General features: G+C 36.1%; 1 protein-coding gene across 2 annotated transcripts in view; it reads left to right on the top strand.

The window, feature by feature from the left end:
- Nucleotides 1–16,858, top strand: part of PRIM2 (DNA primase subunit 2) — a 324,570-nt gene that overhangs the window by 204,704 nt on the left and 103,008 nt on the right. For both annotated transcript variants that reach the window (XM_030928221.1, XM_030928220.1), the window contains exon 10: nucleotides 1,374–1,559. In XM_030928221.1, coding sequence (XP_030784081.1) covers nucleotides 1,374–1,559 — 186 coding nt within the window. The remainder of the gene's footprint in view (nucleotides 1–1,373; nucleotides 1,560–16,858) is intronic.

The raw sequence follows: 16,858 nt of genomic DNA, 5'->3' as shown, positions 1-16,858 counted from the left end.
CTCCCAAGGAAAGATATAGGTCTGAATGAACTCGACTGGGGATGGAAAAATTCAGAAGTTGTTACTGTAAAAGAATGAAGAGAAACTGGATGGTCACTAGAGGGAGCAGCAAAGTCAAGCAAAGTGAGACCTGCTCTTATAGATGAAGTGAACTTGCTAAGGCATACGTGAGGGAGTGAAAATTTAAGTCTTGGGAGGATATTTAAAGAAGTCGTAGAGAATGCAATTGAAACCATAAGTAAAAAATTAAAGTGGGCAACAATATTTCATTTTTGACACTAAGGGAAAGACCTACACTTTGTTCCTTTTAACTTGATTTCTTTAACACATTTATTTGAATTTTCCTTATGAGAACAATTTCTCTTATTTTTGTGTTCTGCTTTGTGTTTGAGTTATCTTAAAAGTTCATCTGCTATTCAGCAATTGTGCTTTTATCTCAGGGAAATGAAATCTTATGTTCACATAAAAACCTCTTCAAGAATGCTTATAATAGCTTCATTTGAAATAGCCCAAACTGGAAACAACCCAAGTGTTCTTCAGTGAGTGAATAGTTAAATAAATTGTGATACATACCATGGAAAACTACTTAGTGATAAAGAAATTAGTTTACATACAACTTAGATGAATCTTGAGGGAATTCTGCTGAGTAAAAAATGACAATCTCAAAACAATACGTATTATATGATTCTATTATATAATACTCTTGAAATGACAAAATTATAGAGATGGAGAACAGTTCAGTGGTTGCCAAAGATTAGGGAGCTGAGGGAGGGGAGCAGGGTGCAAAAGATAGATGGGGATGGTTATAAAATCATGAGAGATCCTTGTGGTGACAGAACTGTTCTGCATCTTGACTGTGGTGGTGGATATATCAACTTATGTGTGACAAAGTTGTATAGAATTTAATACAGAAGTAAGTACATGAGTACAACTGAGGAAACCTGAATAAGACTAGTGGATTGTATCAATGTTAGTATCCTGTTTGTGATAATCTACTGTAGTTGTACATGATTTTCTCTTTGGGGGAATTTGGATATATGCTATCTCTTTGTGTTATTTTTTGTAACTGTGTGGGGGTCTATAGTTAACTTCAAAGAAAAAGTTTAATTTAAAAAAGGTAAAATAAAATTTAATAGTATGTTATTTAACCCAAAGTATCTAAAATATTATGTTAACTTGTAACCAATTAAAAAATGTTAATAAGAAACATCTGATATAGATAAGAGTCATCTGTAACCACAACAATAAAGAAGCCTCTTCTTATGGGGTTTGTTTTTTATTCCAATTAAATTGAATTAGCAACCATAACAGATACTACAGGGGACCCGATAAGTCTTCCACATAACTTAAAACTCTTCTGTATTTTCTTGTAGCTTTCTACCAAATCCTTCCCACCTTGCATGCGTCAGTTACATAAAGCCTTGCGGGAAAATCACCATCTTCGTCATGGAGGCCGAATGCAGTATGGCCTATTTCTGAAAGGCATTGGTTTAACTTTGGAACAGGCATTGCAGTTCTGGAAGCAAGAATTTATCAAAGGAAAGATGGATCCAGACAAGGTAATTTTGAAAAAAAAAAAAAAAAAAAATCAGAGTGATACCTGATATTTTAATTTGGTCTGAAAATCAAACAGTCTATTTTTTTTTAAATATGCGCCCTGCAATGTAGTTGAAAATTCTAAAAGGGTAAATGTGTTGACGATTCAGTTTAGATAAAAAGAGACTTGCATATTAATCTAATACAAAAGATTGGGAAAGGAATGTTTTCCTTTGTAGGTATACTGCCAGTAGTAATTACAAGACTGAAATTGCTTTCAGAGTTATATTTCTGTAGGAATGTATATGTATCTACACATACACATACACATACACATACACATACACATACACATACACATACACATACATATGCACATAATGTTTTGAGCACCGGGAGATATCATGAACAAATAAAGTGAAAACAATTTAAAATATTTGCTATTATGTTATGCAGAATCTTTTATACACTTTTTTTTTTTGAGACAAGGTCTTCCTCTGTTGCCCAGGGTGGGCTGGAGTACAATGGTGCAATCATGGCTCACTGCAGTCTCAATCTTTGGGCTCAAGTAATCCTCCCACTTCATCCTTCCGAGTAGCTAGGGCCACAGGTGCACACCATTATGCCTGGCTAATTTTTTTTTTTTTTTAATTTTTTGTAGAGCTGGAGTCTAACTATGTTGCCCAGGTTGGTCTCAAACTCTTGGGCTCAAGCCATTTTCCTGCCTTGACGTGCTTGGGATTACAGCCGTAAGCCTGAGTCATCATACCCAGCCTATAGAACATTTTTAGATAGACAATAATCATTATAAACCTGAAAAACTTTTTAAGAAACCTATCCACAGTGCTTATATTCCGAATCCTACTCCTTATTTTTCTTTAATAGTGCCAGCTAATAAAATTTTATTTGGAAATATGATTTCTTGCCCCCTCTATGCCATGACACTGTAGTATGAAGAACATTTTTTACTATTTATTTCTTGATTTGCTGCCTCCTAAGAGTAAATTATAGAAGAAAGATTATTTACGAGGTACATTTTATAGTACTGTATTATGTTTTATGTTAGTTTGCAAGCGTTGCCATAATAAAATACCACAGACTGGTTGGCTTAAAAAACAGAAGTTTATTTCCTCACACTTCTGGAGGCTGGAGTCCAAGATCAAAGCACTGGCAGATTTGGTTTCTCCTGAGGCCTGTCTTCTTGGCTTACAGGTGGCCTTCCTCTTGCTTTGTGCTCACATGGCCTTTTCTCTGTGCATGTGCATCCGTGGGGTTTCTTCCTTTTCTTATAAATACACTAGTTTTACTGGATTAGGGCCCCACTCATCTGATCTCATTTAACCTTAATTATCCCTTTAGAGGCCCTATCTCCAGTTACAGTTGGATTTGGAGTTAGGGGTTCAACAAATGACTTTTAAGAGATCACAAATCAGTTCATGTCTCTAGCTATATAGTTTATTTAAAAGCTCAGATTTTATAAAATAACGTTATAAAAAGCTCTTATAGTTTTTTCAGATTTGTTTTAAAAACTGTCTTCATTGACCATTATCCATATAATCTTAATGAAGTCATTTAATAGGATTTTCTTTGAACAGTTTTGGATAATGTTTTTTAGACCTCTATTATATTTCTTTTAAAGGTAATTTATTCTAATTATAGAAAATATGAAAAATACAGAAAAATTCACCTGTTATCCTCCAATTTGAAATAATTACTCTCAACATTGTAGCCTTTTACTCTAGTCTGGACAACTAAACACCACTGGTTTTCACCATTCTAAAAATTATCATTATATTATGATTATTTTTCCATACTTTTGACCAATCTTTGAAAATATCTTAATTCATTACATACTATTATATCCTTTGAAAGTGATGTAATTTGACTCTGTTATATATGTTACTATTATAAATAACAGAGTCAAATAGCTAATATCCTGGGGACATAGATAATTGATTATAGTTTTGATTATATTCTTTGTGTGTGTGTGTGTGTGTGTGTGTGTGTATGTACACATTCATCAGGAAATAAAATTATCTGATAAGAAACTACATATAGCTGGGCGGGCTGGCTCACGCCTATAATCCTAGCACTTTGGGAGGCCAAGGTGGGTGGGTCACCTGAGGTCAGGAGTTCAAGACCAGCATGGCCAACATGGTGAAACACCATCTCTACTAAAAATACAAAAATTAACCGGGCATGATGATGGATGCCTGTAATCCCAGCTACTCAGGAGGCTGAGGCAGGAGAATCACTTGAACCTGGGAGACAGAGGTTGCAGTGAGCTGAGATCGTGCCACTGCATTTCAGCCTGGGTAACAGAATGAGACTCCATCTCAAAAAAAAGGAAAATACACACAATTTTAAAGTTTTAATGCATGCTGTGAAATGACTGTTCAGAAAGGTTTTAAATTAGACTCTTTTCAAGCGATGTGAGAATTTTCCTCTGCCATTGACATCATTATGTATATTATTAATTTAAAACAGTTTTTGATCTTTTTATTAGGAATTTGATGTCTTAAGTAGGTAGATGTATTAGGGTTCTCCAGAGAAACAGAACTGTGTGTGTGCGTGTCTCTCTGTAACTTACACACACACACTCTCTCTCTCTCTCTCTGTCTCACGCACACACACACACACACACACACACACACACACACACAGTGCGAGAGATAGAGAGATGGGGGTTATGGAAGTTGACAAGTCTCAAGATCCGCAGTTGGCAAGTTGGAGACCCAGGAGAGCCAATGTTGTAGTTGTAGTCTGAATCCAAAAGCCTGAAAACCAGAAGAATGATAGTATACAGTTGATCTTCGAAATACACAGGTTTGAACTGCATGGGTCCACTTATATGTGAATTTTTTTCAATCAGTATATTGGAAAATTTTTTGGAGATATGCAGCAATTTGAAAAAACTTGCAGATGAACCACATAGCCTAGAAATATCAAAAAAGTAAGAAAAAATTAAGTATAAAGGAATGTATAAAATATATACTAGTCATACTTACTAACATGAGATATGCAGGAATCTATTGCAAAAAGTTAAAATTTATCAAAATACATGCACATAAACGTACAAACCATACTTGGTGCTATTCCCAGTAGAGAGAAACGTAAACAAATGTAAAGATGCAGTATTATAACCTACATAAAATTAACTGTAGCACATTCTGTACTACTATAGTAATTTAATAGCCCCACCCTGTTGCTATTGTGGTGAGCCTGTAAGTGTTGCAAGTATCCGCTTAAAATGCTCTGCGGTGCTAATCGTCTCAGTGTGAGCAGTTTGTACAGTAAATTGCATATTGCAGTAAAGTGATCTCTCACAGTTCTCGGATATTTTCCTCATGATCAGTGAAATATCATAAACCTTGAATAACATCATGGGGCTCATAGGAAGTGTCACTAGTAATGCTGGAAATGCTCCCCAAAACCAGAGAAAAGTCATATTACAAGAAAAAGTTGATTTGCTTGATATGTAATACAGATTGAGGTCTCCAGCTAAGGTTGACTGCCATTTCAGACAGATGGTTCATCTTGTAAATAGATAATGTAAACTTATGGTTTACTGTAAATGTATTTTCTTATGACTTTCTTTTTCTTTTTGTATTTTTAGTTGAGATGGGATTTCACCGTTTTGGCCAGGATGGTCTTGACTCCTGACCTCAGGTGATCTGCCTGCCTCGGCCTCCCAAAGTGCTGGGATTACAGGTGTGAGCCACTGTGCCTGGCCTATTAAGACTTTCTTAATGTTTTTTTTCTCTAGCTTATTTTATTGTGAGGTTACAGTGTATAACATATATAATATTCAAAATATGTGTTAATCGACTGTTTATGTTATCAGTAAGGCTTATGGTCAACAGTAGGCTTTTAGTTGTTAAGTGTTTGGGGAATAAAAAGCTGTACATGGATTTTTAACTGTATGGAGTGAGGGGTGGAGGTTGTTGCTTATAATCCCTGTGTTGTTCAAGGGTCAGCTTTAGTTCCAACTCAAATGCCAACATCCTAGAGACCCCGAAAGAGTCAATGTTTCAGTTTAAAAAATGAGGTCCCAGTTTAAGGAAGTCAGACAGAAGGAAATTCCCTCTTACTCACAGGAGGTCAGGCTTTTTGTTCTGTTTAGGCTTTCAACTGATTGGATGAGATTCACATCCACATTAGGTAGGGCAGTCTGCTTTACTCAGACTACCAATTCAAATGTTAATCATATCCAGAAACATCCACTCAGACACACCCACTATAAGGTTTGACCAAATGTCTGGGCATCTCATGGCCCATTCAAGAGCTGGGTTGTTTTTTTTTTTTTGAGACAGAGTTTCGCTCTGTCATCCAGGCTGGAGTATAGTGGCGCAATCTCAGCTCACTGCAACCTCTGCCTCTCAGGGTTCAAGCGATTCTCCTGCCTCAGCCTCCCAAGTAGCTAGGATTACATGTGTGCACCACCATGCCCAGCTAATTTTTGTATTTTTAGTAAAGATGGGGTTTCGCCATGTTGCTCGGTGGTCTCAAACTCCTGACCTCAGGTGATCCACCCGCCTTGGCCTCCCAAAGTACTGGGATTACAAGCGTGAGCTACCACCACCATACCCGGCTGGCGAGCTGGGCTGTTTTGAAGTGAAAAGAGAAAAGCTGAGCTAACATTTTAGCTTGGTTTGTGCTGTAAACTGAGAGTGGAAAAAGGAAAGTAGAGAGGGAAAACCAGCTGCACTAGCCTATATGGACACTTACCCTGAGTACTAGGTCTTTGGCTTAGACACCTGTTCATTGGCCTGCCTTCTTTTTTGTACATCTGAAATAGCCTGTGTAGCAATATCATCAGTAGTCTTTTTTTTTAACTTGTATGTTTAAATTTTTTTATTATGGAATTTTTATTTTGCAATGCAAACTTTTTTCAAAAATTCTTATAATTTTTTAGTTTTCTAGATAATATATAGTAGTCTGAATTTTTATTAGCTTATTGATTACAGCAAATATTTTGACTAAAGGATTATAAGACACTTTTCTTACTTTCTATGACTATTTAGTGTTCTGTTGTTATGTATTCTGTATTTATAAATGTTCATGTTTTTCTCAACTGTGTCTTTTACATATTTTTTTTCAACGACATGTAATAAACTAAGGCATACTAAATTACAATAATCTCTAATTGAACAATTGTATCATTTGTTAAGTGATACATACAATTAAAAATATTAAGAGGTATAAAAATTGTTGGCTTAAAATACTACTTATAGAATATTTTTTAGGATGATTATAGAGGATGTTAAACATTTTTTATAGTGCTAATGAAAGGACTTGGGTGTTGAACCCTGCTTGAATGATTTGAAATAATAACTTACGTTAGACAGCTTATGTCCTAACTGTGTAAGAAAAATGATGTGGTAACAGCCAATTTCAACTGGAATTTTTCTGTACTATTGTTTCCCAAATGATCATAATGTCTGATTTCTTTCTCTTAATATTTGTGTCCTCATTGTGACTTATTTGAGATACATTGCTACGTGAGTCTGAGCAAGTATTTTGGGTATTTAGCCAGTACTTTTGAGTCAGCAGAGACTGGTATAATATCTCCAGCAATTTTGAGCTCTAACTCTGCTGCCACAACTACCTTTCCTAGATACACTGCCTAAAACCAAGTATTTCTTTACCCTAACTTCTAACACAGCTCTGTTCTTGAATTGACTGCTTTATCGGTATCTGTCTCTTCCTCCCATCTTCGCTTGCTTATGCTTGTTGCAGGCATTTTTTGAACACTTTGCTTTTAAAACTAATGCTATACTTAATGTTGGAGGGGAATGTGTTGTCTGTATTCTAAAATAATTTACACCTGTATGTATTAGTGCTTGTAACTGTCATCCAAAATATAAATATTAAGGTATTGTGTCTGTAGATACCTTTTATTAAGGTTACGCAGTTTTTGTGTTTTAATGCACATAATTTCTGTTATAAACTATTTTTTTTTTTTTTTTTTTTTTTTTTGAGACAGAGTCTCGCTCTGTCGCCCAGGCTGGAGTGCAGTGGCCGGATCTCAGCTCACTGCAAGCTCCGCTTCCCGGGTTTACGCCATTCTCCTGCCTCAGCCTCCCGAGTAGCTGGGACTACAGGCGCCCGCCATCTCGCCCGGCTAGTTTTTTTTGTATTTTTTTTTAGTAGAGACGGGGTTTCACCATGTTAGCCAGGATGGTCTCGATCTCCTGACCTCGTGATCCGCCCGTCTCGGCCTCCCAAAGTGCTGGGATTACAGGCTTGAGCCACCGCGCCCGGCCTATAAACATTTTTGAGTAGTAATAATGGATTGTGGAAGCAGCTTAAGGTTCTGATGCTCACTGTTATTTTTTTATTAGGAATTTGATGTTGTAAGAGTTAAGGAGGAAAGAAACATGAAAAGCGGCTCAACAGTCAAAGACAGGTTTATTTTGGAGAATAAACCTGAGAGGGGCTTCTGGCCGATTTTGGTCAGGAATGCTCTTTCTTACAGACTGAGAGTATCTATTGGTGAGAGAGCTTGGAATGTTTCTGTTTGGGGGAGAAGTTTATGGCGGGGTTGGAATGTCTCTGGTTGGAGGGGAGATTATCTTGGGGCTGACATCTCTCCAGCTGGAGGGTAGGTTATCTCAGGGCTGGCATGTCTCTGGTCAGGGAGGGGGTTGGAGTGTTTCTGGTCTCAGATGTTATTTGTGGTTTATGGTCATGCTGACTGTTAGCCATTAGGCTGATTCCCTTTGGATTTAGGCAGTTTTTGATCAACGTAAATTTTTTTTTTTTTTTTTTTTTGAGGCGGAGTCTCGCTCTGTCGCTCGGACTGGAGTGCAGTGGCCAGATCTCAGCTCACTGCAAGCTCCGCCTCCCGGGTTTACGCCATTCTCCTGCCTCAGCCTCCCAAGTAGCTGGGACTACAGGCGCCTGCCACTGCGCCCGGCTAATTTTTTGTATTTTTAGTAGAGACGGGGCTCCATCATGTTAGCCAGGATGGTCTCGATCTCCTGACCTCGTGATTCGCCCGTCTCGGCCTCCCAAAGTGCTGGGATTACAGGCTTGAGCCACCGCGCCCGGCCGATCAACGTAAATTTTAAAATAATGGTGCTTGTCCAAGATGGCAATGCTCCTGCTCTGTCAGATATATTAAGTCAGTCCTATACATATAAAAATTAGCCATCTGTCTATAAAATGCTTATTCAGAGTTGTTAGTTTGGATTGTTTTTCTTTCCTTTTAAAACTCTTTTCGACTAGCGTATATATTCCAATAAACGATGCTGGTTATTTGCTACCAGATTATGTTCTTGTAATTTTGGGTGCTAATGACTACCTTATATTTATTGCTTATTTATTCATTTATTATCTGTATCCTACAATTGGAATGTAAACTATGTAAAAGCAGGTATCTTATCTTTCTTGTTGACTGCTGCATGTTCAGGCACCTAGAACAGTGCCTGACTCATAGCAGCCACTCAATAAATGTTTACTGAATAAACTAATACATGGAAATTTCCATATTATTTACATAGAAATAAATTTTCATACATGTTCATAGATATTATTTACTTATATTTTGCTGAATACATGGTAAATTCTACCAAATCTTTAAAGTTTGGCTTTCGATATGAGAAAAAATAATCTTTATCTGTTTTGGTTCTTTTTAGATAGAGCTGTTTCTAACAAGTGATAGAATTTAAGTCATTTTAGTTGCTTTTTTATTTCTAAGAGCAGTAGATCTCAGCATCAGCATCGTTTGGGAATTTGTTAGAAATATAGATTCTCAGTATCAAATTTGTTATCCATGTATTTTTCTAAATCAATATGGATACTATATTTAATATAGCATCATATTATGATTCTTATAAAAAGTACAGAGAAATATACTTGTGTGTATATGTATATTCATAGATACATACATATGTACATATTCCATCTACTTGGCATAGGTCATTCAGCTGATTTTTATTGTGTTTTTATCATGAATATGTACCATTCTGAAGATACTGCAATAAAAGAAACAGCCCTTATTTATGAAGACTTTCCAAGACCTTATTTTAGTTATTATTATTTATTTTTGAGAGGGAGTCTCACTCTTGTTGCCCAGACAGGAGTGCAGTGGCGTGATATCATCTCACCCACAACCTCCACCTCCTGGGTTCAAGCGATTCTCCTGCCTCAGCCTCCCAAGTAGCTGGGATTATAGGCATGTGCCATCACGCCCAGCTAATTTTTTTTGTATTTTTAGTAGAGGTGGGGTTTCTTCATTTTGATCAGGCTGGTCTCGAACTCCCCACCTCAGGTGATCCACCCACCTTGGCCTCCCAAAATGCTGGGATTACATGCATGAGCCACCACGCCCGGCCTCTCCAGGACTTTATTTATGAGAATCTTCCAAGAGATTTATTTGGAAAAACCAGGTAAATACAAATGTACAGACATAGAGAGAAGGGAATTTCATGTTAAAGGGAAAACATTTTAAAAGACCTTAAAGTGTAGCCCATCCTGTAGGTGGTAGGAACCTGAACTGTACCAGTGTAATTGTAATAAGAGGGGAGTCTGGAGACGTAGATTTTTTTAACCTAATTACTAAAGATAGATTGAATTAGTAGGCCAGTAGGAACTAGTCTTGTTGGGTAGGTAGCTGCCAACCAGGATCCTGTCAGCCAGGATAGGGTCAACTGGTAACTGGAATTTAGTCAAATATGTGTAGTTTCACAACTTTGAATCTTTACTAAAATAATATAATGAATGTGGGATGTTATGAAGGTTTACTGAAAAACAGAAAATAGTATGAGTAAAGTTTCCACTTGGTTCAAATTAATTTGGCCTAACTATGGATTTCTGATTATATAGGCCAACATTGATTTTTAAGAAACTATTTTACTTTATAATTTTAATCTACTTGGTAATAATTTAATTGAGAAAGATAGAAGGAATTGGAAAACAGTTCCAAAACATGATGGTAAAAAGGAAAGTATTGTTGAGATGATGTAAGAAAATTATTAGGGTGGATCATGTTAGAGACCAATCTTGATTAAGATTTGGAGAAAGTGAATGACATGGATTAGTTGAGAAAGAACTAAGAGCAAGAATACACAGTGAACAAGGAATGAGGGGAAAGTGGGCAAAACATGGTTAACTCTTCCATTATTTTATTTTTAAAATTATTTTAGTAAAATAATTTTATATTAATAATTCTTCCATTTATTACTCGTTCACTTAGGCTTTTTTATTACCCGTTTTTGGGATTGTTGTGGTTTTGACTGTTGTGATTTAAAATTCTCCATTTCTAGACTTTTTGTATTTTATCTTCTCAGTATATTTGAATACTGTTTTATTTAGATGCATATTATACCTCAGGATAGAGATTTTAGTATTAAAACATCAACTATTTCCAAGAGAACATTCCACTCTTACATGATCTTATAGCAAACCAATTGCTTTTCACAGTATACCTTACTCCAAAAATATTGGTCTCATAATGTAGGGTTTTTATTATTAGATTTAATTGTTGAATATGAATATTGATATATTTAAAACGTTAAAATAAAGCTGTTTGAGTTAACCCTTGTCAGCGAAGGACAGGGACATTTGAAAATTGCGCTTAGGTTGCTGAATCAGATTTTTTGGATTTGTGAATGATTCACAAGAAGTATTTAAAGTTTTGAATGTCTTGTTCCTTAAATAATTTCCCGTATTTCTGAAATAAATGCACCTATGCTTTATACAAATAAAATTTAATTAGTCAGAGTAAAGTTTTTTGTGTTTTTCTTAGTTGTAATTATAATTTACATGCCTATCTGCCTGAAAAAAGCATCACCCTGGGTGCAAGAGATGTAAAATCAAACCTTTATTTAGTTTACTTTTTATTTTTAAAATTTTATTTTAGATATAGAGGGTACATGTGCAGGTTTGTTACCTGAATATATTTTGTGCTGCGACGTTTGGGGTATGGATCTAATCACCCAGGTAGTGAGCATAGTACCCAATAGGTAGTTTTTCAGTCCATCCTCCTTCCCACTTCTAGTAGTCCTCCGTATCTGCTGGTCCTATCTCTATGTCTGTGTGTGCTCAATGCTTAGCTCCCACTTATAAGTGAGAGCATGCACAAACCTCTATTTAAAGTATGAATACCATGAAAATATTACTTTACTTGGCACTTGGATATTAAATCACTTCGGCGACTAGCTTTGTTAAGTATTACTTTGAACTGGATAATTCTTCTAATAAATTCAAAACATGTGTCCTGTCAATCAGATTGCTTATAGTGTTGTTGTTCTGAATTGCTTTTAGCTGGTTTTATTGGATATTAAGTACAACATTGATAATGTACATTTTCTATAGCTGTGGTTTCTGTCCTTGATGACAGCATGCTTAAGGTCTATTATATGTTGTTATAATTGGGTCAAGGAACATTTAGTACTATTTAAAAAGCTTATCTTTTCTTCCAGAATCTAGCTTGCATCATGACTTAGAGCAAACTTGTGTTGTTAAAAATTGACTACTGAAGGATTAAATATTTGGCTGGTGGGGTGTAAGTATGAAACGTATTTATTGTGAGGATGTTTTACTTCAGGGACCAGTAGATCTCAGCATCAGCATCATTTGGGAATTTGTTAGAAATGTGGAGTTTCAGAATCAAGTTCTGGGGTCAGGGCCCACACTTTGTGGTTTAACAAAGCATCCAGATGAAATTGATGCACACTAAAGATTCACCACTGTTTTAACTACTACCCTGTCATAGTCCATTTTCTAGTGCTTATCACAGAATATCTGAAACTGGGTAATTTATAAAGAAGAGAAATTTATTTCTTCTAGTTATGGCTGAGAAGTCCCGGGTCATGGGGCTGCATCTGTTGAGAGTCTCCTTACTTGTGGGGACTCTCTGAGGAGTGCCAGAGTGGCACAGGGCGTCACATGGCAAAGGGGCTGAGGGTGCTAGTGTGTTATCTCAAGTCTTTCTTCCTCTTCTTGTAAAGCCACCAGTTTCCCTCCTATGATAACTCTTTAATCCACTCATCCATGAATGGATCAGTCCACAGTAGGCAGAGCTCCCATGATCCAGTCACCTCTTAAAGGCCCCACCTTTCACTACTGCCACATTGGGGATTACATTTTAATGTGAATTTTGGAGGGGACAAATATTCAGACCATAGCAACCTTATGGAAATCTAAACTGGTTATTGCCTTGTTCAAAGTATAGGCATTTATTAGTAAGTTCTTCAGCTCTTATTTGTTCTTCTGTCTGCTTCTGTTTGCGATTTGAGCATAATGTGTTGTCCTTTGTCAATAACCCACCCACACACTATTTGAACCCCTGCTACATACCAGGTACCAGTAAATACGAAATGAATTTGTATAGCAGAGTTTTTCAGCTGGTGTACTGCTAGTGAATTTCTGGTATACTCCAATACTGATCCCATGAATTCTTGGGGAAGCTAGGTTGGGCCTGGGGTATTAAAACGAATTGCCTTCAACTGTGAGCAACTTCTTTCATTTTGCCCTAGAATGCTTTACATATATCGTTTTATGTGTTCAGTGACGTTAAAAAGGTTGGAAAGAACTGATAGAGAGGACAGGCTTGCAGATGACTGAGTTCAGATTTGGTTCCATTATATACAAGTTGTTATATACAAGTTGTGTGACCTTAGGCAAGTTACCTGACGTGTGTCCTCATCTATAGAATGTGGACAATAATTATATACATATGTATATATGTCTCTAGCTAACTGTTGTCTGTCTATACTTCACTGATGTAGGGAAGATTCAGTAAGGGCTTAACACAGATTCTGATGTATAGTAAGTGCCAGCTGTTCTTACTCTAGGTTTTCATAGGAAAGAGTGATTAAATTGGTATGGTATAATCAGTAAAGTTTCCACAAGTATAATACAATTTGTGCTGGCTTATTAAGGGTTTCATATAACCTAGAATGGAGAAGAAGATTAAGGGCAAAGAAGGGAAATAGGGACTGAATTTCAGCAAAGATAGTTTGTCTTAAGAAATGTTCAAGGGATGTGGTATAATGGAATGGATTTGAGGTTGTTCTTGGGAGCTCTTGGGTTTCACAGTAAAGGGAGAGAAATTGACAGGAGAGATTAAGTTGTTTGGTTTCCGGCCTTGTTTTAACAAGTGTAATTGTATCTTTATCTACTTTTACGTGTTGGAGTTCTGTGTAAGATTTCACTTAAAAGGATGATTTTGCTATTTTAAAATATTTAAAAAATATTATTCTGGTTTATTTGTAGTGTGGAATTTAGGAAGGTAGTATGGGATGAATAGAGAGGAGAAAGATATTAGTGCCAGAATATGATTGCTGTAAATGAACTTTGTCTTATAGTCAGGAGAAACCCGTTAGTGAATTTTAAACCAGGAGAGAATTATATCTTCACAAGATTGATATGGAAAAATGTGAAGAACTGAAATGGGAAGAGACTAGGAATGAGATAGTTAACCAAGTTAGGTCTTGTGATAGGGATAAGAACAAAGGGGTAAGTGTGGATTCAGTAAATATTTTGAGGACCGTGTATAGGACAGCATGAAGAATTAAATTTAACTCAGGTGGTCAACCTAAGTTATTTAGAAAGTTTGGAAGCCTGATTAACACAGGTAATAGGCAGGGAGCTAAATTGTCTGGGATCAGGGTGGAGGTGAAATGGATTATGTATTTGGTTCCTCTTTGTTTCCAACTTGGAGGAATACCCACTGTTTGGAACAGAGATGGAGGAACCTAGAGTGAAAACAGAATTATCAGAAAAATTGGAGTAGAAGAGAGAAAACAACAGTTTGGTTCTAGGCACTAAGAAAGAGGAGAATTTCAAAAGTAAGAGGTAGTTGGTACTTTCAGAACTGAAAAAGGCATGGATATTGTTTTTAAGAAGTCGTTTTTAAGAAAAAATCAGAGCAGGAACCAGATTTCCTGGTCTTAGCATACAAGGGAATGGAGGCGATGGGAATAGAGTGTGTTTCTAAAGTTTTTAAGAAGTCAGGAAGGAAAGAAATAGAGCATACTAAGTACAGAGGGTGACTGTGCCAAGCAAGGTTTTCAAGCTGGGGTGGGCAGGAGCAGTAAAACCTGTGGAAATGGAGGATGTGCTGAGAATAGTTGAGGAAACAAGGCCTGAGGAGATGGAAAGAGAATTTAAAACATTTATTTATTATGTGATTATTATAATATGAACCTCCGTTTCCCTGAGTATAGAATTTGTTTCTTTCTTATCATAATGTACCCAGCAATTGAGATGGTACTGACAGATTGTATATGCTCAATAAAATTTGTTGAATGACTGAAAGAATTGCATTAGGAGTTTAATGAGCATTGCTGTTTATCTCACACCTGATGGATATATGAAAAATTATGAATTGGTAAAGGAGCGTTTAAAAGTAGAAAGAAGAGCCGTGGAAGCTCACATCCACTGCTCATCTTTCTAATAAATTAGGCAGGGGAATCGCTTACCAGAAGGATTTGGTGTATTTAGGGCTTAAAGAAAGTTGAAGAGTATAGAATAACACCTTTCATAAGTGTGCTAAGGGATTAACTAATAAAAAAAAGAAGATTGCTAAACTACAGAATGGTTACAGTTTGAGTTCCTAGCATATGCTAGGCACTATAATTAATATTCTACATATACAGTTTTATGGAATCCTTAAAACAATCTTAGGAGATAAGTATTATTTATGTCGAGTTGACTAATGAGAAAACAGTACTAGCCTATAAATTTGTAACTGGCTAAGTCAGCACTATTACGTTGCTTTCTCTAGCAGTGTCTTATGGTCTTAGAGCAGAAGCAAAGATGGCATAAGGTAAAGTTCATTAAAGTTTAGGAGCAAGGCAGGCATGCTGCTTTAAATTCTTCTTATGTTTTTTATTTAATTTAATCTAACAACACTACCATGAGGTAAATATTATCTTCCTTCGATGGAGAGTTTAATGCGTTTTTCCCAGGCAGCAAAGGTGATACATGATCAAACCTGGTTTAGACCCAGGTCTATTTTATTCCAAACCCTGAACTTCCCCCAGTACTCTCAGAAGGAAGACTAGACTTAGTGTTTAGGTTGACACTGATATGATTAACTATGTAAACTTAAGAGAACACAATTAACAATAGAGATTTTTCAGTTCTTGAGGACAATAATGTCTGCTAAAATGTTGCAAAGAATTAAGTATGTTTGTGAAATACTATATAATCTATCATGTACTAGAGAAATATTTAATAATTTTAAAATGTTGATAAAGGGATTATTCTATATCATTCATGTGTTTTCTCAATATATTTGTAAACCTATTAACTTCTAGACACACATATTAGTTTTCTAATTGCCTATGTTTTCATTTTTCTTTCAAAGAAAAGTTTGTTTTGTTTGAAGGTTCGTGTTAGTGAGATCCTAGGAAAGTAATTTGAATGTAATTAAAAAATAGTTTATTGTGGCCAGCCAGGCATGGTGGCTCATGCCTCTAATCCCAGCACTTTGTGAGGCCGAGGCGGGCAAGATGACCTGAGGTCTGGAGTTTGAGACCAGCCTGACCAACATAGAGAAACCCTGTCTCTACTAAAAAGACAAAATTAACCAGGTGTGATGGCGCATGCCAGTAATCCCAGCTACTCAGGAGGCTGAGGCAGGATAATTGCTTGAACCTGGGAGGCGGAGGTTGCGGTGAGCTGAGATCTTGCCGTTGCACTCCAGTCTGGGCAATAGGAGCGAAACTCTGTGTTTCCCTCACCCCCCCAAAAAAACTCAAAACGTTTCTTTGCAAAAATAGTCTAATCTTTGTCATTATTATTTTGGGGCAACAATTTTAAAGGTACCCTTAACAGCTACCAAAGTCATTTAAAACATGTTTTCTGAGCTTTATTGTAGTGAAATTTGTTATATTTTCTCTTCTAAATATTTTGGTGTATAATAAAGATATGTGTATGTTAAGGGTTTAATCTTCTCTTGATGCTTTCCATAGCTTGTGGAATACTAATTCTAGATTATACAGTATAAGAATTAATATTTAAACATTCACTTGAACAGGTTGGACCTGCTTTCATGAATTGTCAAGAGACTAGCTAGTCAAATTTTAAATTAAATTATGTATTTTGGGTTACGTCTATCATTAGAATAAAACAGGTGTTATTATCCCTCTCCTAGCACTATTCTGGCAAAAATTAGCTTTAGTAAATTTAATTGCTCTTGATGTTGTACTCCAAATACTTTTTAATTCTTAAATTATGGAAATAAGGTGAAAAATAGGAGACTTCAACTCTGTCATTCATTTATAAATGTCATTTTGCCAGTGATGCATTATGGATTATGCTGATATATTAAAATGAGATTAAAAAATAAAATGACATTTTATTCAAC

The sequence above is a fragment of the Rhinopithecus roxellana genome, chromosome 4 (genome assembly GCF_007565055.1).
Source record: "Rhinopithecus roxellana isolate Shanxi Qingling chromosome 4, ASM756505v1, whole genome shotgun sequence".
Lineage (NCBI taxonomy): Eukaryota > Metazoa > Chordata > Mammalia > Primates > Cercopithecidae > Rhinopithecus > Rhinopithecus roxellana.
The sequence above is the reverse complement of the archived record's forward strand: the minus strand, read 5'-3'. Positions and strand labels throughout refer to the sequence as shown.